This window comes from Chelmon rostratus, chromosome 19, assembly GCF_017976325.1.
Source record: "Chelmon rostratus isolate fCheRos1 chromosome 19, fCheRos1.pri, whole genome shotgun sequence".
Classification (NCBI taxonomy): Eukaryota; Metazoa; Chordata; class Actinopteri; order Chaetodontiformes; family Chaetodontidae; genus Chelmon; species Chelmon rostratus.
In genome coordinates this window covers 10,073,518-10,101,496 of record NC_055676.1, presented here as the reverse complement: position 1 = coordinate 10,101,496, position 27,979 = coordinate 10,073,518, and the positions used below count along the sequence as shown (strand labels likewise).

The 27,979-nt window shown below is 39.1% G+C and overlaps 1 protein-coding gene across 5 annotated transcripts; it reads left to right on the top strand.

Moving 5' to 3' along the window:
- The first annotated feature begins 266 nt into the window (after positions 1-266).
- hook3 (hook microtubule-tethering protein 3) lies at positions 267-27,185 on the top strand. Of its 5 annotated transcripts, none has more exons than XM_041959935.1 (25): positions 267-406; positions 9,435-9,520; positions 9,624-9,696; positions 9,997-10,047; positions 10,194-10,326; positions 10,484-10,551; positions 10,830-10,892; positions 11,195-11,278; positions 13,939-14,102; positions 14,212-14,352; positions 14,746-14,833; positions 15,011-15,124; positions 15,271-15,381; positions 15,630-15,714; positions 15,840-15,909; positions 17,918-18,058; positions 18,417-18,504; positions 18,811-18,816; positions 19,759-19,793; positions 19,960-20,042; positions 20,168-20,268; positions 20,345-20,449; positions 20,640-20,711; positions 21,733-21,869; positions 23,558-27,185. In XM_041959935.1, the coding sequence occupies exons 1-25, from the start codon at positions 350-352 to the stop codon at positions 23,571-23,573; spliced, it is 2,172 nt and encodes a 723-aa protein (XP_041815869.1). In that variant the 5' UTR covers positions 267-349; the 3' UTR covers positions 23,574-27,185. The 5 variants fall into 5 exon arrangements, with proteins under 5 accessions (XP_041815869.1, XP_041815870.1, XP_041815872.1 ...); XM_041959936.1 differs by lacking the exon at positions 23,558-27,185 and adding an exon at positions 22,043-23,305; XM_041959938.1 differs by lacking the exon at positions 18,811-18,816.
- The last annotated feature ends 794 nt before the right edge of the window (positions 27,186-27,979 follow it).

The window sequence follows — 27,979 nt, the reverse complement described above, 5'->3', positions numbered from 1 at the left end:
CAAGCAAATGTCCTTTTTTGGTTTGTGTCTCATCTTAAATGTGACTGTATATGCAACATCTAAACACAGCTTCACATTTCTCTCACTAGCTTCAAAGTGTACTGGACATATTTTATGTGACGTTTCCAGTTTTTCTGTGAAAGTGGTAGTTTTCCTTCACATGCACAGCAGACTCCGCCCGCCCACCCAGTCCTCCTCTGGCAGACGCCGGACTGGCTAGGCAGCGAACCCGACTATTGGCCAACGGACTGAGAGCCACCCAGAGAGGGAGAGACCTCAGGAGTACATGAAGCCGACTGTTAACTTCAGGCTCTGTTCACCACACAAAGTCGGTCTGCGTTAGGTAACGATGAGTACATCGGAGTCCTTGGATCGAATGGAACTCTGTGAAAGCCTCTTGACATGGGTAGGTGCTCAAATACGAAATTCCTGGGCTTCTTTTCGCTGACAGACAGTTCTCCGGCGCCGGCTATGCTAGCTACCGTACAAGGCTAATGCTAGCTCGATGAGCTAGCGTGGGTAACGTTAGCAGGCTAGAGGAAAATGACACGGGCTCATGTTGGTTACGTATGCAGGCCAGCTGTTCGCTGCTTTAGCTGCTGATGTGTTGCTTCCTAGCCGCCAGTAAACCATACACCCAGTCAAAACTATAATTTTGTTTGTGGGCACTGCAATCGGGTTCTTCGCTAGCTCAACTTTGCTAATGCTCTGTCGTATATTGCAAGGGGATCAAACCGCAGACGTCGGCCTTATTATGGTTCGACGCTTTTTTTTTTAACGAATTCTTATTCCTCTGGATGTAGCATATACCGTCACAGCTTTGTGTCTGCTTTCAGTCTGAATTCCTGTCATTGTTGTTCAATGTATATCTATGTCCACGTTCCCTTCCCCATTCCCCTTGATCAAAAATGTGACTTTCAAGGTAGCTAGCTTTCCGAGCTTGGGATTCAATGTTATAACGTCAACGATACCCTAAATCGTCTAGAGCGAAACACAATCTGTGCTGCCAAGTTGAATAAGGCATCACATTGGAGGATCACATGCTACCGATTAGTGCATGTTTACATTGTCGAAATGCAGCTACGTGGCTGGAGCTGGGATGATACATTCATCTTATCTTAGCTATTACCTGTACATGTTTAAATCTCCTACTGTTTTCGGTTTGATGCAACAGATCGCAGAAAGCAGAGATGGCTGATGCTGATGTTGATGTGTGTATGATAGCCAAGCTGATAGACATTTGCTGTACATGTCACACAACTTAAGAATGTAATAAATCCAGAATCTCTTAACTGTAACGTTAATGTAGACTTGTAGACAAGAAGAAGAGAAAGAATATACATGTTTATGATACTTCATCTTGCATCACAAAGCCATACTCATGTGTAAATAACATCTATGACTACATTGGCAGAGATGACACGATGGAAACTGGTTAGTCATATGTTTCACTAGACACTGCTGGCATAAATGTCAGAAGCCTTGTATATAGTGAAAACATGTATGTGGTGATGGTTATAATAGAGTTCAGTACAAACAAGCCACCCTTTACCCTGCTTCTGTATCATCATGTGCTTCTTCGCATGTCATGTAATCGTGGTTGAAATCAATTTGTGGATTCCCTATGACTCATTATTGGAGCCTTTGAAAGAAAAGAACAGGTTGAAAGAGACTGTTTGGTACAAAATGTATTCAGCAGCCTGGTAAATTCAATTCACGCATAGTTGCGGCCAATCTGCTTCCTGTATCTGTCCTGTCTGCCTCTCGTTGTCAAAGCTGGGCTTGTGTATGACAGCTCAGAATGGCCTTTCTTCTTGTTCCTAGTAATAGTGTGGCTGGTCAACATTCCTCACATACCTGTCAGCTGTGAAGTCATAATACTGACTTGGACTGATTGTCATTAATACATGTGAGACCATACCTTGAGACCGTAAAACAGCAGTTCAGGTGTCTACAAAACAGTTTCTGCTTTAGGTCAGTGGAATAGGAAGGCCAAGTGATTTTGTTTGAAAGGATACTGAGAAATATGAAGCTCTTACTAAGGAGTGGGTCATATAATAATTACTATATTTTATTGATTGTTATATAAATTAATAACAGACTTACACAAAGCTACGACACTAAGTGAATGTGTAAACGATCGTAGTCTGTTGGGTCTGTGATGGTTTATCATGAACAGTGTTGCCACATCCACATACATATTGTGATATTCCCCCAAGTAATATACTGTTCAAATAATATTTAAAACTTATACGATAATACTTTATTGATCCCACACTGGGGATCAATAAAGTATTAAAAAGTATTAAAAAGGAATAAAAAGGATACAAAATGAAATCAGCTCAATATATTTATACATTTTATAGGAATGAGTATAAAAATGCTATTGCCTTGTGAAGAATTGCTCAGCTTCAGTCAAAAATTTTGAATTGTACTTGAGTAAGATATGAATAATAAAATATGTTGTCTTTGTACTGTTGCACAGTAAAAAATGTCTAAACACAGTAAAAAAATGTAATATTGCACAAGATAGTTGCACAGATGTAATGGATATGAGCAAATGTTAAATAATTGAGTAGTACAAAAACAAGGTTTGTGATTTTTTTTTTTGTGAATGCTCATTTTCTTACCATTTTTTAGGGGGGTTGTAGTCAAGGAAGCATACATGTGTAGCATGATATATTCCATGGTACCAGTAAAACCAAATGTCAGCCAAATGCCGTTTACTTTTTAAAGCAGCCATTTTTTTAATCCAGTGGGTCTAGCCTGTTTTACAGAACTGGTTTCTATAATCAGTTAATGAGAAGCAAATGATAAAATGATATATCATGACAAAAAAGTACATGAGCATCTTTGTGCCTACAATATTTTATTTGGTACACCAGAATATTGTTGATTTAAGTTGAGCACAGATGTCACTATGACCTTATGCATGAGCTGTCTTGTAATTTTGGTTGTCAGTACACATGGTGAAATCTTTGGCCTAATACCATATATTGTAATATCTGTCATAAAGCAACATGTTCTCTACCTCTATCATATAGAGATAAACAACTGCTTAACAAGAAAATAAGTGAATTATATACAATATATAGCAGCACCATAAGAGATCAGTCTGACATTTATAGCTCTTTCATGCTTTACATGGAAATGATACACTTGACTTCACATTGCCGAGACAATTGGCTGCATTGTGTCTGGGTTATTTTTGTAGCACATATTCTTTTAAGCTGAATCCACCTCATCAGGCACCGCATACACATTCACTGAGACTGTCAGAGTTGCACAAGGTTGGCACGGCATTGCTATGCTGTTCTCCCTTTTGGAGAAATGCATATAATCAAACCAAAGAACTGTAATAGTTGTAATAATAGTTTAGAGGGACAAGTATCCTCTTCACACTGATCACTTTCATTATGAGTTCATGTGAATGGTTTTGCAGCCCAGTTTTGTAGTCCTGGTCATGTGACACATGCTTTTTCCACAGCTCCACAGCCTGCCTTTCCAACTGTTTCCCCAAACCAATAGGTGTGAATTTCCTTCCTTGACCTCAGTCCACCCTGACTGAGTTGTGTATGTCCATGCTTACTTGGTGTATTTGCGCCAGTATTTTCAAGACAATAATTATTGTTTGATATTTTTTGTGTTTTTTCAAAAAATAAATCATACTCACTTCCAGTAGATAAGAAATTCTGTTTATAGCTAGAGATGTCTAGAGTTTATATTCTATTTTCTTGCCCTATGTGTTCTGCAGGGAAAATGTTACCATGAGGCATTCGCTTACTTTACAATATCAGAGCAGCCAGTATTGGCTCAACGAGTTTCTACATTAAGTGACTAAAGTTAGGTGGTCAGAATCCGATACCTGGTTGAAAGTGAAATGCTGTGAACATCACTGCTTTATATAAATTGCTGTGGAGGTTGTGATCAAAGCAGGCTGTAATCTGACAAGACCATGGAACGTGAGCAAATCTGGTCAAACTACAATCTGATGCTTTGTTTCCAGTATAACTGATTAGAATTAATTGATTTTCAATCATTACATTGCAGCTCACACACATAGATGTGGCACTAACTTGACCTGAGATACTCTGCAGAGAAATAGCACCACATGTTTTCTCATGGACACCCAGTACTCTATGAGAAAGAATGTATAAGCTACTTATTCAGTATTATGCGGTTTCAATGACATGGTAAGAAGTTAAAACGAACTAAAAGCAATAAGAAGCTGTGTTACCAAGGCTGAAAGATCTGAAACACTAAAGTAGTAATTGTGCAAATACTACTTGAGAATTGTAGCCAGTAGACTCAATATTATAATTCCAAGACCCAGAATTTACAGCTATTGGTTTAAGTGGCGGTTACTTGAACTTGAAAGGAACATTTTTAGACCTAGTAGCTATAAGCAGCACAGGGTAAGTGTTCAAGTTGTTTTGTTAAGTAACAGGAATACAGAAAATATTATTCCAGTAGGTGCAAACGTGTTTGTTAACCTCTTCATACTCTGTAGTCAGTGTTTTAAGGTTCAGTGATTAATAAAATCATAATTAGCTGATCTGGAAGTGACCCTGATGACATGGGGGACGGGGCTTAGCCTGGAGCTGTCTGTGAAGAGTGAAATCAATCATCAAGTGTGGATCGCTCCTATTAATCCTTTTAGACTGTGGGCTACAGGTCATTGACATACAATTTAGCCCAGAAACAACTGCTCAGAGGTTTAGTACCAATGCTAAACTCTGTACTGTTTCCACAAAGAGACATTGGTTTTAGTCTTAGCACTGTATTTAGCACTAATAATCATAATAAGTGAGACAGATAGACAGGTCTTTCATTAACTATCCAAGAAGCTTGAATACACAAAACATTTATTTATTGTCATACAATGAAGAGGGATATTCCAAAAATGTTCTTATCTGCAACCCTAATTCCAAAAAAAGTTGGGATGCTGTGTTGAATGTAAATAAAACCAGAATGTAATCATTTGCTAATGATCTATGTGTACAAACTGTTTTCCAAAGTATTCTTGTGCCTGTAGTAATATCCTTCAGATAATCATGTGTTCACAAAGTGGCGAATCTCACTCCGCCCTTGATTGTGAACGAGCCTTTTCGAGGATCACATTGATCCTTCATGATACTATCACCTGTTACCAATGAACCTGTTTACCTGGGGAATGTTCAGGTGTTTTTGGAGCATTCCACAACTTTCCCAGTCTTTTGTTGCTCCTGTCCTGACTTGCTTGAAATGTGTTGCTGACATGAAATTCACGATGAGCATATAACTTTTTTGAATTCAGGGTTGTATATTGTGCTGTATGTGATCGGTTTAATCTGTGGCCGATAGACTGTTGGTGCTGATTTATTAACTAAAACAAGTGTCTTTATATCTGATGCCCGATCAACTCCCAAGGCAAGTGTGACACAAATAATCAACCACTATGTGCCATTAGTAATTGAATTAGTGCTGGCAAAATGTCCCCCAAAGCATAAAGCGGCTGGCTTGACGGTGGCTTTCTAAGACACATCACATGGGCAAACTGCACATGCTGATTAAAGGCTTTTTAATACAGTGGTATGTACACGACAGGTTTTGTAGACCTAACATGCAGTCACGCATGTGGGAGCAATAGTTTAGGATGTTAAAAAAAAAAAACCCTACAGAGCCCCTAAAAAGGGGCCAGTCAGATTTGGATGTGGTGGACCTCAAGTATCTGTTAGATTGAAGGTGATTGAGCTACTACCTAAACTCATCAGCACAGGCCAAAATAGGTGTTGATTGATTTTTCTAACCTGACGTCAAGCACCAAACAGAGGTGAGACAAGGGTTATGATTAGGCATCTCATCTCAGCAGCATTTCCTTGGCAGAAAACCTAAAGTATTTTGTATAAGTACAGCAGTCAGCATACACATAGGCACACATAACAACCCGGCACGCAGCAGAGAGGGCTTTCATGTGCGAACAAAACCAGCTGAGCTTGCGTTGCAATATGAAGTGTGGAGATAATCTTACCTCTGACTCTGCGAGACTACACTAAAGCAACTGGAGAAAACAGTTTCCTACATCCAACCTACTTTTCTGGTTATTTGATTGGCTTCAAATGAGGCTTAAAGGTCAAAGTTTCTCTTGACTGTTCCTCAGTATTAAATACGTCAGCATTGCTCCAGCATGTGGGTCTACAATAGGTGCTATAGATGCTACGAGCCACATTAGCCAAGAAATACTAAATTCAACAGGCTAACCAACAAAATAAACAGTCTGAAGTAAACTGATTTGCTCACGCATATAGCATATGAGTGTTGTAGGAACGTTTCCATCAAGTTAATCCACTCGGTCTCCACTTCCTTAGTGTAATAGTGGGAGTAGATGAAAACGTTTGTGCTGGTTCTTGCAGCCAACAATAGAGAAATTGGCGTGCGTTGCTCGTAATGTTACCCTCTACATCTTTCTTTTAAGGGGGTTGTATTTATAGCAAGGAAAATAGTAGTTAGTGAACGTAACTCGTATTCAATGAGTATGTGCTTATCTCTTAACCTGCTCGTTACTACAGGTATTTTGATAGTGTTGATATTTCTCTTTCACTTTTATTTAAAATATTTACTTTAAAAACCTTGGGAAGGAGCCATCATGTTGGCCTCGTGCTCTCCTTACTTGTAGTTGACAGTGCATAGGTTTGCACTTGGATTTGTAGTTTTTCAAAATATTTAATTAGTTGCCATTGCAATCGACACTCCAACTCCTGTTTGAATGTGAAACCCACTTAAACCACAGTTAGGATAAACTGCTTTGGAATACATTTCAATTTAATGCATATTTGTTCATTTTTTGGTTCTTTTAATGACAAGTCCTATGTAGTCTATTACAGCCTGATGTTACCTTGCAAATAATGATAATAAAGAGCTCTGTTATCGGCAGATATCCACATTCAGGTATCAGAATCGGATCCAAACAGGAAAAAAAGTGTCTCTCTAATTTAGGACAAAAGGTGTTTATTCAAGCGTTTGTGTGCCACTTCAAGAGAGAAGTGATTTGTCTGTCCCAGCCAGTGTAATGTAAACATATTTCTGTGTTTCAGAGTGCTGCTTACATGTTAATGACAAAATACCAATTTAATTCAACATTTTTGAGACTACGTTTCATGGCTCCTCCTTCCAATCTTAAATGAATTCAAATTTAGTGCCATCTCACTTGTGTGTTGTGTAATAATAGTATCTAAACACAGGAAGTCAGCATGTCACCCACTCTGCAAGATAATGTAGCATCAGAGGAAACAGTGTAACAGTGTAGTACTGTTTGGCCGTGTTGGAAGATAATAAGTGTGAGAGTGAAGCATTGTGTGGGTAATTGAAGCGGGTAAAGTTTTCTGTCACTGGTAGTTGGTGTTATGTAATCAGGGGTATTGTTTTGGTTCTTGTTGGCTCTAAGCCAGTGGTTGGCTTTAGCTGCTAGCTGCCTGACTGATACAGGGAGAAGCTATCTTATTTGTGCTTGGCCCTGGAGGCCAGTTAGTAGGAACTGGAATGAAAATACAGACATTTTGAGATCATGAGTGGCTGAGTGTCATCAGGTTGTTTGTCAGCAACAGCGTTGGGAGCTTTGAGTGAAAGTTCCTGGTTAGAAGTTGATCTGAACTCTGTTGAGATATTTTTAACTGCTCGTGTGAAGTTGGATCAGTTTTACACAAGATATAAAGGTACACTTGAGGAAAGCCTGGATGGAATTGGGGATAGACCCCGGTTGGCATTGTGAAGGTTATTTGGTGGTCATTGCTGCATGAACAAAGGAAGAGAGCTTGGAGGTCCACATTAAAGCGGAGGTATTAAACTTAGTGTCCAACCTTTTAAGAAACATCTGTTAAAACATTAGGATCAACTTAATTTATCAGGTGATGGTGTGGATGTTATTTTGAGTGTCATGTTGCCCTCATGCAATGTGAAGTCTGTCCTTTACTGTGTACAGTGTCGAATGTCTTCTTGTTTACTGAACGCTGCCTCTGCTAATTAAATTTGATACAGGCCTGTTTGATTTATCTTAGTTTTCTGTGGCTTAATTAAATGCTGCTCCATTCCAAAGACCAAGGGAATTGATTCTAAAGAATAAAATTAATAAATTATTCATACACAGTAAATTCACTTCTGCTTTTAAACCTATTTGAACCTGTTCAAAGCAGAATATGGTGGCTCAGAAGTGACTCAGAGAGACTGTGTTGTTCTTGCATCATGTTTATTTTAAGAAATTTCTCTATTTAGTCAGTAGTTGCATAGCAGTGGATTGAGACAGCACTAAATAAAATGACAAATTATTGCCAACCCAAGCTTGTATCTTATTTTTACTCTAAAATTGTTCCAATCATAATAACTTTGAATGGGTTTTATGTTGGAAACCATGACAAGCTGAAATTATATGTGAATATACTGAAGTCCATCTGGAGTCTGACTTAAAGCACTCTGCCCAGTTCATTTCAACCCAGTTGCTTCATGTGGATCCAGGATAAATGCCTCATCAGGGATTTAACCTGTGTTGGTTGATAGGCAATCTCTCAAATTTTTGGCCAATCTCCTGAATCTCTTCTGTGTTGCCTTCTGCTCTTGGCGAATCCACGACGGAGGGCTTGAGAGCTGCCACAAAATGAAAAGTGAGACAGACGGAACGATGTGCAGGCAGAATTTCAACTCTGTCATTTTCTTCTTGTCAGAATTCCAACATTCCTGCTCTCAATTTCCCCTCATCCTTTGGCACGTGGGCCAATGGCATGTAGACTAAAAACTATTCATTTGTGTCTGGGCAACAGACTTTCAGTGTAGGGAAGTGGTAGAGAAGAATCTGAAGGATAGAAAAAAAAACAGAGGCATGCCAAATGAGGTCTGAGAAACGTGATAGAGGTGATGTAAGAGAAACTGAGCAACGATGACAAGCGAAGTTAAGAGAAAGTTAGCAGGAGCAGTCAGTGTGACGTTATTTACTCAGAGAGCTACTGCACTGTAGAAAGATACCATCGAAATGCTGTTTTGCAGAGACTTTTGAAGCCTTTTAACCAAACAATATAATATAAGATAGTTGAAATATACAAAAGTATTAAATGCTGGTGGAAAAGCAAGAATGCATTAGTATAACAAAATTTAGAGACTAATCTAGTTGCTGATTTTATGTCTTCACCCTAATGCTTATTAAAATGTAGTGTACTTTCACTGTCTCCAGATCATTCAGTATCACATGAAAGGGAAAATCAAACGTCCATATATTACTATTTTTCACACTAAACATGACGTCCGTCTTATCACCCAAGACCATCAAGTCTCATTTCCACATGTGAACTGCATAAACCTGGGTGTCAACAGAGTAGATTGCAGGTGCACTCAAATAAACTGGTAACTCAGTGTAATTGCATCATTTTATACCACACCCAGCGCTCAACGTGTGTGTCTCTGTTGTTTAGATCCAAACATTTGGAGTGGAGGCTCCATGCAAGACAGTAGAAGACTTGACGAGTGGTATCGTCATGGCCCAAGCTCTGCAGAAAATGTAAGTTTTCATTGTTCAGGTTGGTGTGTTAGTAAATCTGAATGGAACATTTTCCTAATCACACGTTTTAATCCCTTTTCTCTTGTCTGTCTGAATTTTCTAGAGATGTGGTGTATTTTAATGACGCTTGGATTAGTAGAATCAAGCCAGAGGTCGGGGACAATTGGAGGTTGAAGGTAAGAATCCGTTATTCTTTGTTTTATTCGTAGGTATGCATGGTTTGAGTTTTATTAAGTCAGTTTCTTTTTCCCCATTAACTGACATGGGAGACTTTTCCAAGTGTAAATTAGTACTTTGTTCATTCAGAAATGGCAACCTGATGACTGGGATGATCCTGTTTAGTTACATTTTAAAATCTTTTTTTTTATATTGGCTATGCATATATTAGATATCTGTGTCTTGAACTTCTTGTGAATCACCTGTAGTACATTCGTATCATTTGTGTTATTTTCAATATAAATTCTTTCTTGTTTCAGATCAGCAATCTAAAGAAAATCCTGAAAGGCATCCTTGACTATAACCAGGAGGTAAGAAGAATATCCTGTATTCATTTTGGAATAAGACTTGATCAGCAGTATCCAGCACTCAGCATCTATATTACTTGTGTTAGTTGTGTTGCTGGTAGGGAGATGAAATATTTCATAACATTAAAACGCCTTTTGTCCCTGTCTAGGTGCTGGGTCAGCACATTAACGACTTCACCTTACCTGATGTTAACCTCATTGGAGAACACTCCGACGCAGCAGAACTTGGGAGGATGCTACAGCTTATACTGGGCTGTGCTGTCAACTGTGAACAGAAGCAAGGTGCTCATCTCATGCTCTGTGTGTGTCTGTCAGTGTATGTGTGCGATATGTAATTTGGTATTAGAAAACAATGTTCTGTGAGGTCACATTGCATGAATAACTTACTCAGAAGCTCACATTTACCTCACACATTTGCCTGTTTCTGTGTGTTCTCCAGAATACATCCAGACCATAATGATGATGGAGGAATCAGTGCAGCATGTTGTCATGACAGCCATCCAAGAGGTGAACCACAGTGCTAATTACACCAAGTTTATATTATATATTGAGAATAAAATGGGATTAGATGGATAGATTTTTAACAGAAGCAGTCGTCATGGGTTGGATTGGATTCCACATCTGCAGGATCATCTGGTAATCCCGTGGGAGTGGACCACTGCAGGATTGCTACAACAGTCCTGCTTGCTGATTGTCATCATTACTGAATCGAAGTGTAACAAGTTGTGGTGCTGCGAACATTTAACTTGTTCCAACCATTAACCTATTTCTGTGTGTTTCTGTAGCTGATGAGTAAAGAGACTCCAGTGACGGGAGGAAATGACTCATATGTGGATCTAGACAGACAGGTATGCCGACTTGATAGATGTATTTAATGTATTTCTGTGTTCCAACAGCGCTGTCCAAAGGGTCTGAATTTTCAGAGGTAACACTGTATCTGTGGATTTTTGTTATTGCTAATTTGTACATTTTTACTGTGTGAAACTGAAGTTTTTCCACGGCTTTCATACTTTCAGGAAGTATTTAAATGTGACTTTATTTTACTGTTCTTTGCCTGCCTTTAGTATAATGGAAGTGGACACTAAATCATGTGGAAATGAAACGAAGTCTGCATGGTTTTCATCTGTTGTGTCTTTCGCTCTGTTCTCAGCTGAAGAAGACGGTAGAGGAGCTGAATGATGCTTTGGCTACCAAGGAAGAGATCTCCCAGAGGTGTCGAGAGCTTGATATGCAGGTTAGTTTTTTCTGTTTTGTTCCCTCATGTTAAAGGCTATTTAACCACTGGTTTTGTAAATCGTAGCACAGTGTGGAGGTCTTCTTATCATGTTCCTGAATGACCTAACCTGACAGACACCACCGGTGGGTCGGTTGAGGTTTTAGAGGTCAGTTAGCTATCACAGGTACTCACTATTATAAAAGGAGGATGCGAATAAGTGTTAAGAGTTCTAAAGTGTTAAAAATCTGATCCCATTTTCATTAAGAAAGTGCAGCTGGTTAAATATATCATTTCAACTGTTGAGTGTGAGACGTCTGTTTTTAATCTAGAAAACTGAAACACACAGTTGATAAATGAGTACCTGTCTTATGTACAATAACCATGTAGTTTGTATTCATGTAGTTAATGGTTAATTAAGGTGAATATATTCAGAGTACTCAGAAAAATAACATGATATGAATACATAGTATTCCCACATACACCCAGTTAAAAGTTTTATTCTTTCTTTTCCTGTTATATTTTGTAACTCTTTTGCTATCTAACTTATTGTGCCATACGTCATACTTTTACAGCTATTTTTTTGGTCACACTTTAAAAACAGCTCCCTTTTTGGCTTAATTACACTGTAAATATATGGTCTCAACCCAGCTGCTACTCATGGACCTTATACTTACTTGCTTCCTTAATTATTTCTTTATCAGATTGTTGAAGTTTTTTCAATGTAACAGTAAAATATTTTTTACAAAAAGAGGGTAACACACTGTCTCTATCTTTGTTCTTAGCTGCTGATCATAATGGATATATTTATTTTACATTTAACTTCCCGCTAATGACACAGTTGTTGCAGAAAAACGGAGCTGTAATTTAAAGGGTTACCTGCTCTTCTGTTGTGTGTCCTCTTATTTCCTGACTATTTCAATACTGTGTGCCTTGCTTTAAAGGCCCTCCATGTCCAAGAGGAGCGTGATAGACTGAGGTTAGAGTTTAATGAGCTAGAAGAGAGGGTAAATGCAAAATTTCTTTTCTTTCTGTCTCTTTTTTTTCCATCCATGGTGTGTGGTGTGTCTAAAAGTCCTGGATTTTGTTTATTTTTTTATTCAGTCTGCTTGCACCAGCATCCCCTTTGGAATCCAAATTCCCCTTCTCCTAATTGTGTGTGCATATGTGTGTACACATTTGTGCACACATATACACGTGGTCCTCTTTTGGCACACCAGCCACAAGTGCAGTTTTGTGTGGGCGTGTCAGTTGTCACCCCTTCACTAATAACCCTCTGCCTTTTTACCTTGGTGTGTTTCATGCTTTCCCACAGCAACAGTAGAGGAAAAACTTGACTTTTGGATGCAGGAAGGAGCTATTTGTTGACAGAACTATGAACACATGTCAAATATTTACACATACTATATTATTTATATATGATGTTACAATTTGGGATTTTTGTCTCCTTTTTGGATTAAATGCATAAAATCGGACTTTGGTCAACAAGTAATCAGAAGCACCATTGTATATACTGTAACTCAGTATGTGTAGGGATTAACTTTGCCTTTAGGAAACCAACTTTTGGTTTTGAGAATGGATGCTGAAATCCCACTCTGTTTCTTTTTTTTTTTTTTTTGAGCTGTCTAGATCACATCTTTGATGTGTTGCAGGCTTGCAGAGAATTTTTCACACTGGTGCAACGACTCCCAAAACACTTCCACATAACGGTGTTAGCGATGTTTAAATGGCATGCATTTTACACATGGGAGTGTTAAACAACATTTTTAAAAAGCAGACATTGCTACTCACAATTTAATGCCTTATACGGTATAGTGGGGAAAATAATTAATGCAAAATAAATTCTACAAGTGTCAATTCAATTCAGCTTCTGAATCTAGACGCTGTAGAATCGCTGAAAATAAAATACTGTCCCTCTCAGTTACAGTTTCTATTTGTGGAGATCACTTGTGCCAGTTTAGGCTCAAATAACAGTAACTGTAAAAAAAAAAAAGAGTCCAGAAAAAAATTCTGATGCCATTTATTTTAAAGTCCCCATATTTTGAGGAGTTGTTATTGACCTTGATCCTGGCAAAATTCATAAACAACAGTCACGGTTGAGAAATGGTGGTATGTAGTAATGCCTTTACATACAGAAGAAAGAAGAAACCTGCTCATCAATCTTACAACCATGTTTATATTTTCCCATAAGAAAAATATCAGGGTCAATTCTTATATTTTCTGAGGTGTAACAGCCTTAGTAATTAGTATCCTGGCACAATACAAAAAACAGCTTCTGCTTTGCTTTGTGTGCAGTTTGATACCCTGTCTATCACATTTAGAAGGCAACATCAAACCATATGTAGCCCTCTTTGCTATGTTGGAGTTTGCTGGTTTGCCTTGTTGAAGTGTGTTTTGGTTTGTGCTTGCTTACCAAAATCACTGCCGCATTGACTGTGAATAACCTATTGGATTGAATGCTGTGACGAAAATGTTACATTTAAGTAGCTTGAGATAAAATATGATGTGAAAATTCCTTTCTAACTTGTTTCCCTTCTCTGTCTGTCTGAACATCCTTTCCATCTATCCTTCTCTCCATCTCTCATGCTCCCTTATATCCTCCTGTCCTCCATTTCTGTTGTCCTTTTTTCTTTTTGCATTTCCATTCTCTCCGCTCCTTTACGCTATCTTTCCTCTCACAGGTGGCAGCTCTGCAAGAGGAGAAGAGCAGTTTGCTTGCAGAAAACCAGGTCCTAATGGAGAGACTTAACCAGTCTGACTCCATAGAGGATATAAACAGCCCTGCTGGACGCAGACACCTCCAGCTGCAGACACAACTGGAGCAACTGCAGGAAGAAACTTTCAGGTGTGGAGCTGCTAGAAAAAGAGACGCTTTGTCATGTAACAAGCAAGTGATGCTGATGTCAAACATGCTCAGATTTGAAGTATGATTACTGCTGCTAATGCTTCCTCAGGTTGGAGGCGGCGAAAGATGACTACCGGATTCGTTGTGAAGAGCTTGAAAAAGAGCTCTTGGATGTGAAGTCGCAGAATGAAGACCTCACGTCACTGGCGGATGAAGCCCAGTCTCTCAAAGATGAGATGGATGTCCTCAGGTAAGACGGGGATGCACAATCTTGGCTCTCAACGTACTGAGATTACCTGAGTAAAATGAACTAAATGAAGCACTAAATAAGAGTAATGATCGTTTATAAAAATGTGGTTATGCCCTAAAGAATTCACAAGTTTTAATGTTCGCATCTGTTGCCTTACAGATGTTTGTTGAGAACTTACTTAAATTTTGTTATAAAGTGCATTCGGTAAGCTTAGATATGATCCTAAAGGTATCAGAGGCTTGAGGGGAGTGGAAGTGAGTCAGAAAAATGGGATGACACAAGACAAATAACATATTGTTGAACCACTATCCTGTTATTTCAGACTACTGGTGTGTTACTACATGAGCAGAGCCTTGGTAAAGCATCTCCCCTCTTTTCCTGTTTCCCTGTCAGGCATTCATCGGACAAAGTGTCAAAGCTGGAGGGCACAGTGGAACACTACAAGAAGAAACTGGAGGACATGGGACTTCTCAGGAGACAGGTACTCGATCACAGTGTATTTATTGCGAGGAGTTCGATTAATTTCTTCTCACAGCACATTAAACAATATGCCTCATTTTGTAAGAAACAACCTGCAGTTTCAGTTGATATCTTTTGCTGATCACCCCAATGTTTGTCAAAGTTCAACGGCACTTACATTTCTGTCGCTATATTCCAGAATAAGCTAATGGAGGAGAAGAACACAGTGCTAATGCAGACCAATGTCGGTTTGGAAGAAGAGCTACGAAAGGCGAATGCTACCAAGGGCCAGCTGGAGACATACAAGAGACAGGTAGCCAACCAGCAGCCATGTTGACTTTCACATGCAGTAATCATCATATATGTGGCCCCAGACTGAGCAACGGCTTGTAGCTCTCGTACACACATCTGTATATTTTTAGAGATGCTGTCCTCTCATTACCTGCCCTGTCTGCACAGGTGGTCGAGCTTCAGAACAGACTGTCTGAAGAGTCGAAAAAGGCTGACAAGATGGAGTTTGAGTACAAACGTGTCAAAGAGAAGGTGGACTCGCTACAAAAAGAAAAAGATGTAAATGCAGTTCATTTTATTAATATAAGGACTTGTACACTAAAACACTATGTTCTTCTTACTCTGCAAAAAGATGAATATACATTTTACATTTTTTTTTTTGATGTGTCAAAACCAGAGATGTGTGCCTAGCATTGTGTTCATCAGGAACAGAACAGCTGTCCCTACTTGATTGACAGATTAATTCTGTTGGCATATTTCTCTCATATCATTTCTAGTCGGTCACACATATCTCTCTCCCTCTGTAGCGTATGCGAACGGAGAGAGACTCTCTTAAGGAGACTATTGAGGAGCTACATTGTGTTCAAGCACAGGAGGGACAGCTTACATCAGGTAAAATTAATAGCTGTCAAGAGTGGATATATATGAGTAGCTGAGCTTGGCTTTTTGTTAAGCTAAGGACAGTCTACTTGGTCAAGCCTAAATACTATCTAAGCTAATCTATCTGTTTGTTTCAGGTTTGTTCCCCTTGGCCAGCAACGACGGCTCTGATTCACTGGCTGCTGAGATCACCACCCCAGAGATACGGTATGACTTTTGTTTTTGTTTGTTTTCTGTGATTGTTAAAAAAGAGAAGGTTGTGATAAAAAGTTGGTGATGGAGCACAGATATCGGGTCTGTAGGTTGGTTAGTTAAATTAATGTAAATATTGTCCTTTAGAGTGGAAGAAATGTCACAATATCAAGCACCATGTGTATTTTCTCTTCAAGAAGTGGTTTATGTTGTCATACAAAAGAAATTTATTTCAAAAGATCTGGCTCCAAGATTTTATGTCTGAAGTTTAAGGCACCCAGTGTTGCAACTTGCATGCTCAACACACATCAGTGATGCTAAAGGATAAGATTTGAGGGGAGGTTTACAATGACAGGGGCTGACAGTTAGATCCTTTGCTCATGAGTGAGTGGTGTACTTGTGTGTTTGTGCCTGTGTGTGTACAGTATGTCTGCGGTGCTTCTGTTCACTTTGTAGCCACCTGGTGTTTCCAGCCTGTTCCCTCTTTCTGCCGTTTTGAGGTTTTTAGATGAGTTTGGCCTAAAAACAGCCGTCGCTGTCGTGAGTTACGTAATAGTTATGCGTGAGTTACATCAGCCTGACTGCTGCTTTCCAAGAGGGCTGGGTTTTCTGCCAGCAGTGCAACGTGCCTTGTGAACCAAGAAGAATGTGGATTTACCTTAAAATCCCAATCCTCTAAAACCTACTATTAGGGGAAAAAAACCCAAGTTAACCCAGACCATGGTGTTCATTACCTTCTAGACCCAGAGTAACCAAAACGCTGTTGTACCCTGAGGTGTCATATCCTGCAAGCTTTGAAAATGGAAGTAAGATGTTGCAATAGTTACATTTCCTGTGAGAGAGAGATATATATATATTTATATAAAGAAAGGAACTCCAAATACAAATTTGGTAGCTGGGTGTGTTGATGATTCACGCTGATTATCTTTCTTGCCAGAGTCAACCTGTTGCTTTTAGAAGCAGCATCTGGAATTGATTTGTGACCATCAGTTTTTCCTTTTTTTGTTTTTCCTTCCACTATAAAACAACCAGAACAGCTGGAAATGCAGTTCATCTCTCGCTCTGCTGCCGAGTAAGAATCAGAACTCCACCAGAGGAAATCCGGTCATGCTGGTGGAATATTTTACCCCATAAGCTGTTTTGGAACCTCTTGTCAGGTCTTTCTTTGCCTTTTCTGGCCTAATCTTTGCCAGCCAGCAGCTCTGAGTTTGCATGGAAGCGTTTAGTGAGTTCTCCCTTTGGGAAGGAGTCAGCAGCCACACCCTGAAAAAAAGAATACAGACTGAGACGGGCTGTGCTCAACACTATCAACATATCAACATGTACAATCTTATTTATTGAGTAGATTGATTGAAGGATGAAGCCTGAGTATCAGATACCCCCCCCTCTGTCTCACTCTACAGTATATCAAAGCCGTCTCCCTTTCTGTCTTTCTGCCTGCCACTGCAAATACACACCTCTCGACTGCCTGTCGTAAAGGCCATCTTAATCGACCCCATCCTGCTACAGACTGCTGAGAGAAAACATAGGGACTGAAAAGGTGTTTGCATTGCATGCAATCCTGGAAACTGGGAAATAGACCTGAAATAAAGTTACAGTAGTCTTGTTACTGCAAGTGTTTGAGTATTAACTAGACTTGACTCAGCCGATTTGTTGCATAATGCTTGCGTAAGAGTTGTGTAGAATTGATTGTTTCCCCGGTGCTAACAAAATTATGTTCATATCACAATGAGGGTTTGTATCAACTGAATGCCTGCAGGTTTGCTAAAGAATAGCTTCGTTACAAAGCAGTTTGTCTGTGTGTATTCTAGAATTTAATGAAATAGTTATGCTAGCACAATATGTTGTCAAAAAGATGACTGCGGCGAACAGATTGTGGTGGATTTATTTTGATTATGAAGTCAATAATCAGTGATGTAGTATGGCCATATCACAATCCATATTGGTTGTTTCAACTATATGCAACCAGTTATCAGTGTTATTAGAAGCTAACACCTGCTTCTGCCCCTGTTTGTTTTTACAGAGAACATTTGATTCGTCTTCAGCATGAGAACAAGATGTTAAAGCTGGCCCAGGAAGGATCAGACAATGAGAAGATTGCACTGTTGCAGAGTCTACTGGAGGATGCCAACAGGAGAAAAAATGAACTGGAGACAGAGAACAGGTCAGCAAAGAGCACAGAAACAGCTAGGAGCCTATCAGCATAATATCTTATTGAAATTTAAGGAAAATACAGCAAAAGCAATATTTTACTACCCAGAATCTTTAGTCTGTTCATGTAGATTTCAGAGCCACATGTTCTGTGTGGGCAGCTTGTGTTGCCCTGTGTTGGAACGTGGATCTATCCTCTATTTATTTCCCCACAAAGATTGTCTTTGTCTATCCTGGAATTTCAGTCAGTGACCTTTCAGCCAGAAGCCAGTCGCTCTGATGTCTTATCTTACCACTGTGTAGCTTGAATTTTTTTCTCACTGATGTGTCACAGCTATCTCGTCAAAGTGTTTTTTGTGCTTTTTATCAAGGCTAATCAATCAGCGCCTGATGGAGGAACAGAGTCAGGTAGAGGAGCTACAAAAGAATCTTCAAGAACAGGGTTCCAAAGCAGATGATGTAAGTAATGAAATGTTTGGTCTGTATTGTTTGTGTGTAACTCTGATACCAGTTGAAATGATGGCAACAACCACAGAAGGTCAAATTCCCATCATGCCTGTCTGGGTTAATAAAGTTGGTCCACAAGACTGCAGTACACAGCTCCTCCTACGGGCGTAAGGTTTTGATATTTTATTTTAAAAAGTCATTTATGAAAGTGAAAAAGCAAAATAATTTTTGCACACCGTCACATTTAACAGCTCTGTGATTCATGCATTCAGTAAAATACTTGTGCATTTTCTTTTCATATAATGCTCCCACTGTCAGACTATAGTAAGTATAACTGTGATTCCTGACAAGTTCCCTCCTGTAGATTTTGGGGTGTTTGCTTAGTTATTTTTTTCTGACTTCCTGAAATAAATGTGTAACAACTCAGAATGTAATTAATTTACATATACATATATTTTTTAAAAGCTGTACTTAATGCAATGCTAATATTGTGTTAAATCCATCATACATTTTTAGAGAATTCCATAAGAACTCCAAAGACAATAGAGTTTCTTTGCAAACTTTCTTTGCAATGGAATTCCATCGTGGCCAGAATCATTGGATTTGAACCTTTTATGCATTTGTTACACTGAGTTGCTCCACACAAGAGACTTGTTCCTAACTAGGTCTTGGGATTCTGCATTTTCCTGCTGGAAACAGAAAGGCATCTTTAATCAGGCCTATAGATCCTCCACATGTTGATTTTTCCTCCCTGTTGACACTCAGCTTTCCTCGTTCCTTGCCGTTCTGCTTTCTTGTTTAAAGATACAATGTAGATTCCTGCTTTCAGTGGATTTTTCTGCACACCACATTAGACACCACATGATAGTGGTACTATGTGTACAAGGCTACAAAACATAAACCTTAAATGAAATACGGCAGTCCTCTAATTGTAGATATGCTTTTGTAGTTTGAGGTTCACATTTCATTTCTACTGACTGCCTTACAGTCATTTGAGATCTTTTAATGGTTTTTAACACCATCATGGTAACTTTATCCAGACATTTTCTGTTCTACACTTCCCTCTGCTGGATGAGAAGGGGAATGTCCAGGATTGTGTTTTGTTGCGGTGCCACTGTGGCAGACACTGTGCTGAAAACCTTTTGGTATATTTTTTGTAATGTGTGAAAGTGTTTCCAGTTTGAAGATTTTGAAATTGCACCTGTGTGTGTTGTAGTAATAATGATAAGCTTGTAATGTTAATGTTAATCCTTTTTCTTTTTTCAGTCTTCCATTCTGAAGAAGAAATATGAGGAGCACATGTAAGTTATTGTCTTACACACCCAGAACTCTGTTTTTCCTGGTCAGGATAAGACGTTGATTTGAAAAGATTTGCCATGTCCTCTTCATTCAGTCCCGAAATGCTTAACATGAAATATTGTGCAAAACTAGGCCTAAAAAAACAATGTGTTTTGTACTCTTCATCAGGGAGAAGCTGCGAGACCTGAACAATGAGTTACTGAAGAAAAATTCCTTCATCGACGAGATGGAGCCTAAATACAGTGCCAGCTGTGAGTTTGGACCCCTGTTGAATTCTGAAAGTGTGAAGTGCAGTTGAAGCCTGTTGACCTCTATCCTGTCTTACCATCTGTTCTCATCGTTTTGAACAAAAAACCTTTATGCCGTTCCCTCTCAGGCCAACGAGTGGATGAGCTGGAAGAGGCGTTGAAAAAGAAAGATGACGATATGAAACAGATGGAGGAGAGATATAAGAAGTACTTGGAAAAAGCCAAGAGTGTGAGTATACTTTTAGTACTAACAACAGATGGACTTGTTTTGCACAGTGTACTGTAAACAGCCATGTCTTTTCCAGGTAATCCGGACCCTGGACCCCAAACAGAACCAGGGTTCAGGTCCAGAGGTCCAGGCCCTGAAGAACCAGCTGCAGGAGAAGGAGAGGATGTTGCACTCATTGGAGGTAATAAAGTGTTAGAATTAGATGGTCTGGCCAGGAAAGGAGTGGACTCTGCAGTTTGTAGATCAGTGTGGTTTAGTGACCTTGTAGATAACTGCTGACTGGAGAAGCATGTGTGTGAAAGCAGCATATTGTATCTTAAAATGTACTTGCCTGGCTTAATTTGTTGTGGCTTTATGTTTCCTCCAAACAGAAAGAGATGGACAAGACAAAAGGCCAGAGAGATTACGAGGAGAAACTGATTGTGTCAGCCTGGTACAATATGGTAAGAAGGACCTGCACGGCCTGAAACTGTGACACCGGTCACATCTTTCACCAGTTTGGACTGGTGTGCTTTTTTAATTATAGCACATGGTAATGTACAGCTCAGATTCAACTAACAAAAGAAGACATTCAATGATTTCACATTGGGCTCTAGGATATGATGGGCATTTTGCACTTTTCTGATGTTTTATTGACCAAACAATGAATTAGTGGAGAAAAGGATCATTGGATTAAATGACAATAAAGCTAATGGTTAGTTGTAGACCTAAAGTAATACTTAGATGACCCAAAGTCAGTTATTAGCAGTCGCCAGCAGAAACACGTTAAACAATAACAAATATAACAACAAATAATAATTTGCTTGTTTTACAGACTTCCTACAGTTATTGTATTCACTATTTTGCTTATCACTTCTAAACTTTTATTGTTATGCATTGAATATGATATTACATATCCATAAAATATCACTTAGCATGACATGTCAGGGGTCTTCAGTTTGGGAATCAGTGGTCTAAAAGTCGGAAAAACAGACCAATTTTAACATTATTCTAAAATAACTGTCCAGAAAACACTTCTTCCTTTGATAGACTGAACATTTCACTCTTTCCACATGAATTTAATGCTTTTACTGTTTTTGTAATTCCCCTTTTTTTTGTGGGCCCAGTATTCAGCCATCATTCAAGTCATGCATGAAGGCATTTTAACCACTAGAGGGCAGCATGTGCTTCAGTATAAGCTTAACAACTAATATTTGCCCTGCCACACATTTGATCAATAGCGGGTGTTAGTGTGCATGAGTTGTTTAATCCGCACTAATATTGTGTTTGAGCTAATTTGCGTTCTCATGCATCAAGATTAGTGAAGTGATGACAGCTGATTCTCTGGTGACTCTTGTTTGAACAGTTTAAAGCTCATGCATAAGATCTAGCTCATACTGTGCTATTGAGTCTCCTCTACTTACTTGTTGCACTCATTGTGATCATTAAGAGCATTACCTAGACTTCCTCTCCATCTTTTCCCAGGGTATGTCTCTGCAGAAGAAGGCGGCTGAAGACAGACTTGCCAGTACCGGCTCTGGTCAGTCCTTCCTGGCCCGGCAGAGACAAGCCACCAGCACACGCCGCTCCTACCCAGGCCACGTCCAGCCAGCTACCGCAAGGTAGATGGCAGCAGGGCAGACAAATACTGCAACAAACTACCTTACAACTCCCCTGAACTTGCATACAGTACATGTGCCTTTTTTGAGGCACTCTGTTTCCATTCATTTCTAATGGACGTTCTTGTTTCCCTGCATTCTGCGTATTGATTTTCTTTTGTTTTTTTCTTGATCAGATCCATGAGGTAGAGATTCCAGGCAAGGCTGCCCAAATCTTGCACCACTTTTTTTTCCCTGACTAAGCATATTTTACCCTGACTTCCTGTGATGCCAGGCTTCTACTCTTTTTCACACCCCAGCACATTTGATAGAGTCTGACTAATCACTCCAAACGCCCTCTCTTCCAACCTCTCAACCACTGACCTTCCTCAACCTGTACTCTGTGGCAAACTTTTGCCAGGCACGTAATCTGGACCCCAAGGCAGAGAAGAATTGCATCCTCTTCACAAGTTCCTGTCATTTTTATTTAGAGGAACCGCTCTGCCTGTTCATGCAGTATTTATGCACATCTCTACCTGTGACAGCATTTGAGGTTCATCTTGTGTTTTGACTGGAGATTCAGATTTTCTGTCCTGCGTTTAACTCTTAAGATGTAGCTTTAAGCAGGTAACAGCAGTTATTCATTTACATTTAAGTGTTTGAATGATACTTTTCAAATGGAGACACGCTGCTCTTCTATCATGTCATTATGTTTTTGTTCTGTGAATTTAGGTCAATATTGAGCAGCAAATACATTTAGCCATAGGAAGATGTATAGTCGTCACATGTAAATGTTTGATTTGCGTGCTAAATGGGTGGAATGATCCAATGATTTTCTGGTAAAACTGGTAACTTTCAGTAGGTAACAGTGCAGCAATAATTGTGAACTGTGATTTCCCCCCCATGGAAAGCTGCTGAGGTTGTTTCAGACATTGCAGTCTGCAACTAGAAAGCGGCAGAGATCAATGTGCTCCGTATTTGTGCAGACTGGTTTTCAGTATCTTACTTTAAGAGCCACCGTTGAACAAACTGCGAAAGGCATCAGTTCACATGGTTTTACCTTTACCAGCATTAACCAGGTTGTCTCAGACAACACCTTATGTGCCATAGCGTGAAATTTAAATGTATGTACCTCTGTATTTGGTCAACATTATCCCTGCCGCACTGCAGGCTTCCCTCCACACAACACATAGCAAGAAATGTGCTTAAGGAATATTTAGTGAGATAGTTGCTGAGTTTTAGATCCTGGGACTGTTTGGATGAAAAGGGATTTGGTTTGTAGATGGTCATTAATGCCAGTAAGTGAACAAAGGAAAGGCGTTTATTCAATGTAGCTCACTGAAGTGGACTTACCCTCCATATCATTTTAGAATCATTTGATTGTCATCATAGTAAAAAAGGGTTTTGGTGGTGTGTGAAAGGCTGTTTGAAAAAAAAAAAAAAACACGACACAGTATTGCCCATGTCACTTTAAATATGAATCTTGAATAGGTGTTCTTGTTGTAGCTGGTTCTATCCTCTCTTTAACCTATTTTTTCTTCCATTCTGTTTACATTGTCCTTGTTTTTTTACGGCGCATCATGACTGAGCTCCTGCTAACATGATGGACCTCTAAAACTTCAAATTAACCCTGTTCATTTGTTGTGTATGTGTCCTCATTAAGGCCAGAATTTCATGATTCACTGTTATCTCTCTTTCTGCTCCCCCAACAGCAATATCACTGCATGACTGGCACACCAATGAACTGGCCAAACCTGGTGTGGCCCGGCTCGGCCTGTCTTTGGCCTGCGCTTGGCCTGGCTGAGGCACGCGATGCATGAACTCCCTGCCTGCATCCTGTTTGCATGACTTTGCATTGACTCAAGCCTGCGAATAACCAGCGTAACTGCAGCAGCAGCAGCAGCAGCAGCAGCATGAGCACTAACAACCCTCTGCAGTGTCATGCATTGTAACCTCCAGACAAGCCTGAGGAGGGATGAGGTCAGGAAAAAAAAGCAAACCCTCACCCTCCAGCTCCCAATTAAACTCCTTTCCACCCCTCCAGCTCCTTACTCCTCATGTTCCTCCTGCTCTCGGCTATCCTCTCCATGTTCCCTTCCTCTTCCTCACTCTTCATGGACATGCCTGCTTGTGCTTCCACATCAAGTCTGTTACACTTCAACCTACCATATGTTACAAACAGCTAGAACAGGGGCAGAATATTGCAGGATATAATCTGTCAATCAAGCAGTAAATCTACTAATAAGGCTTTTCTATAGTACTTGTATGTAACTTAATGTTGGCTGGCTGCTCCAGGATACCTCAATGACATATTTTCACATATCTGTTTTTATTCACATGGTTGGAGGAGAGTTTGCATCAGCGTGAGAAATATTTGAGAGGTGTAACCTGCAAACAAATGTCTGCATTACAAAAAAGGAGTCAGCTCGCCTTTAAGCAATGGTTCTGCCCTGCCTCTCCTCAACATGTTGCCAGATGGCATCTTAGACTGTGTTTTTATCTAAAGTATTAGTGAGCACAACAAGTATTGGACTAAAGCAGAGTTTACGGGGCATTACCACGTGCCCTGTTGGCTTTTCGACATTTTGCAATAGGAGCATAGGATGGCAAAATAACTGTTTTTAAATGAATAACATTGTTACAGATATGCTTTTATACAGGATAAAAGCCCCCATTAGCCTACTTGTAATGTTTCTTTAAATGGAATTTTATGAGAGTGTAGCCTCTATACTTCCATAAAATGCACATTTGGTACACATTTCTATAATGTCTCTAGTTAACCGCTATGTTTATGTTATTTGTCTAAGTAGCAAATAACCTGAGGTCTAATTCAGCCAAGAGCAATTTGACTGAATCATTGCCTGCAAAGTATAAAGAAAGTAAGGGTAGGAAACTGTACATTAGCTGACGTTGGCTAATTTACAGTACTTACTTTTGAAAGGGCTAAGCATTTAAAAATGTAGAAAGGGAAGCAATTGCAATCTTCAAAGATCCTGTTCATCACAGATAAAACCCATTTTCAGTACACTTTAATTCGATACAAGCAATCACACCAGACAGTTCCAAATAATCCTGCACTTGAAGAAGTTGACTGCTTAAACATGCAGTGTTAACCACAACACATGAGTTACACAAGACATGTAATAATATTAGTAATAGGGAAACTTAACCTGGTGTTGCTTGAAGTTACACTTTATATTTTATGTAGCTTTTTAAAACAAATGTCTTAAATTTTATTTCCAGAGCTTCTGAAAATTATGTTACCAATATAAGGGTGAGAAAGACTGAAAAGAAACACCCGGACCTAAGGGTGTATGCATATTACAGGCATAAGTGCATACATTTTTCTAATGAGAGAGATGGTTGAATCCTCCAGTTTAGTGCCTTTGTTTCGAATATGACATTTTAAAAAAAAGATAAAGATTGGCTGGTCTTTATAGGAGTTAAGGCAGGAAGACATGCTGCCTGTTAAGACCAGTTTCATTGTGTTTTTGAAAAGAGAAAAAAATGCCTGAGATGAGCTTTAATCTCATCCACATGATAGTTTTCCTGACAAAAAACGTGTATTGTTTAGATTAAGTAGGCTTAATGAGGGCTTTTCTTCTGTTTTTTTAACATATTTTACTCATAAAATGTTATTTTGTGTAACCTTGGTTTAATTCATGCCGTGCATTTTTATCTTAATGGCTTATTTATTCTTTTGCCGCTTGTACAGCAGTGTTGTTACATTTTTTTTTATATTAGTAGTATTATTATATCATCACTCATACTGTTACAATTGATGTGAAGTTTTCATAGGACATCAAAATACTGTTAAATACTTGTCTTATGCAACAAAAGGAGGACCTGGGTTTAAATAGTGCAGTGTTTGTCTCCATCTAATGAAAATGACACAGAGGTTATTAAAATCAGCATAAAGTGGAGAAAACCCCGCATGGTTACATTTACCTCCAGTCGTTTCAGGAAGAGAAGTTTCTTGGAAAATGACTGTGTTAAGAAACGTGTCATGTTTGAAATTGAATGTTTCCTCATCAACAAAAAGCACATTCTACACTTTTAATTCACTGAATTGTTGGTGGATTTACTGTGACCCTACAAATGATCCTATTTTCAGTATTTTAGTGACAGCAATGAAGACTGGGGTCATGTTTGCGGGAAAAGGCTCATTAGCTGTGGGTTATGCATGTGTGGTTGCATTAAAATGAAGTTAGATTCTACATTTGGACATCAAAATAATGTTTTCCAGAAGCGAGCGGTGAAAAAAAAACATTTGCAGTACAAACTCAGTAAAGAGATGCCGGATTTGTCCAGTTTCTACTTGTTTCTGTCCAGATCTGTGTTTTGTTAACCACTTGCCATTAACATCAGTTTGAGCTGTAAGTTATATTACACAGAACTCTTTCAGCCGTCCATCCCCATCAGTCATTGGTTTGGTAAGAAGTCTGTATATAATGGAACACATCCACATCGTGGTTGGCTTGTCTAAAGTTGCATCAGGGATGTTGCGGAAATCTTTTTTTTTTTTTTTTAAATATCTCCCTAAGAGAAAACATAATGTGTTGTCCCCTTTTATCCTCCATCGAGTCAGCCACTGTATTTTGTTGCTTTTATGCGTCTGTATATACTCAATATTACTGGCAAATAATGAGATACTGAGGCAAAGATTATCGCAGGGATTATCACAGTAATCGAAGCAGAAGAACTGATTTCAGAAGCCAGCTAGTTTGGGCCATTTTCAGACCTTATTAATGCATATTTCTGGTCAAAAAAGAAGGAAAGTTGACATCTTGAAGTACTGTTCAAGCTATAATCCAAAACCTCTGCTGAATCTTTATGTTGGAGAACAGTTTACTGAGTGAGTATTGCAGTAATCTTCACAAAAAGTCATTGTGTGTTGTATTACTTTCATGTCTAAGATAACATGAGTACTCAGTGTTCCCTAGTGTTACTTGACTGCTAATTGCACTGTCGGCCAGTCAAAAGTGTATTGAAGAGATGAAACAAACAACATGCGGCTGTTAACAGGTCAGAATATGCGTGCAGTGTTTGCTGTATTTTTTTTTTTTTTTTTTTTACTCATTGGCAAACTTTTCTTTATATATCGAAGTAGCAAATTACCTTCCATTTGCCAAGTTTTATAATGCTTGTATACGAACACACTATGTACATACTTTATGTAACAGTGGTAGAGGAGGTGTTTGACCATTTGAGAATGACAAAATAAAACTTGTGTTTAGTTAGATGGATTTCATATAGCATCTGTCCGAGGAGGGCCTATTGATGAAAACGTGCTTCCTACACTGCAAAACTTGGAAATTACATTGTAAATAAAGCTTGTATAAAACAGGCGGCTTGTCTGTTTTCTAATTTCTACATGATGACCAACATAAACAAATTGAAAATTTCTCTTCACTATCTTAGCTATCAGATACCACACACATCCTGAGGTGTTTTTATAGGGTAACATTATTTAAGGTGAAAGTGCACTCACTCACACACACATACAAATAATGCATCAAATGACAGTGTGAAAGGGATTTCTCATAGTGATGAACCTACAGATAACTATCAGCTGAATCTGCAGCTCCTCAGCTTTATTGAGCTGTAGCAGACCAGGCTATAGTCCCAGTTTGTGCTTCTCATGTGTTAGCGGTAGCATCCGTTCTGTCTGTCTGTTGAGTCTGTTCGTTGGAAGGTAATATGTCAAGTTGTTGCAGGTTTGAAGCTTCACTGACCCTAATCCAGTTACAATGTGACATCATCTATGCACATATCTGGGAAGGCATCACTTGATTCGCTCACAGCAAGTGATTCTCCAGATGATTTGTATGTATTTATAATTTAGGATTCCATACTTATCCAGAACTTTACATTTCATGTGTCTGCCCAGTGTCTGACTATGCTTCTGGTGTCTGGGGCTCTGGGAACATACATGTTGCAATACAGTGCATCATAGAGCAATTTGATCATTTCTGGGAGTCCATAAATTTGCTTCTGTCTTGGCCATTACTGGAGATATGGGATGGGAACCTCCAAACATCCAACAATCATTTATTTTCCATAATAGGTTATGTTGTGATATTCAGGAGATGAGGAGTAATATGTTCCTTAAGTTTATAGAAAAATGGTCTGTT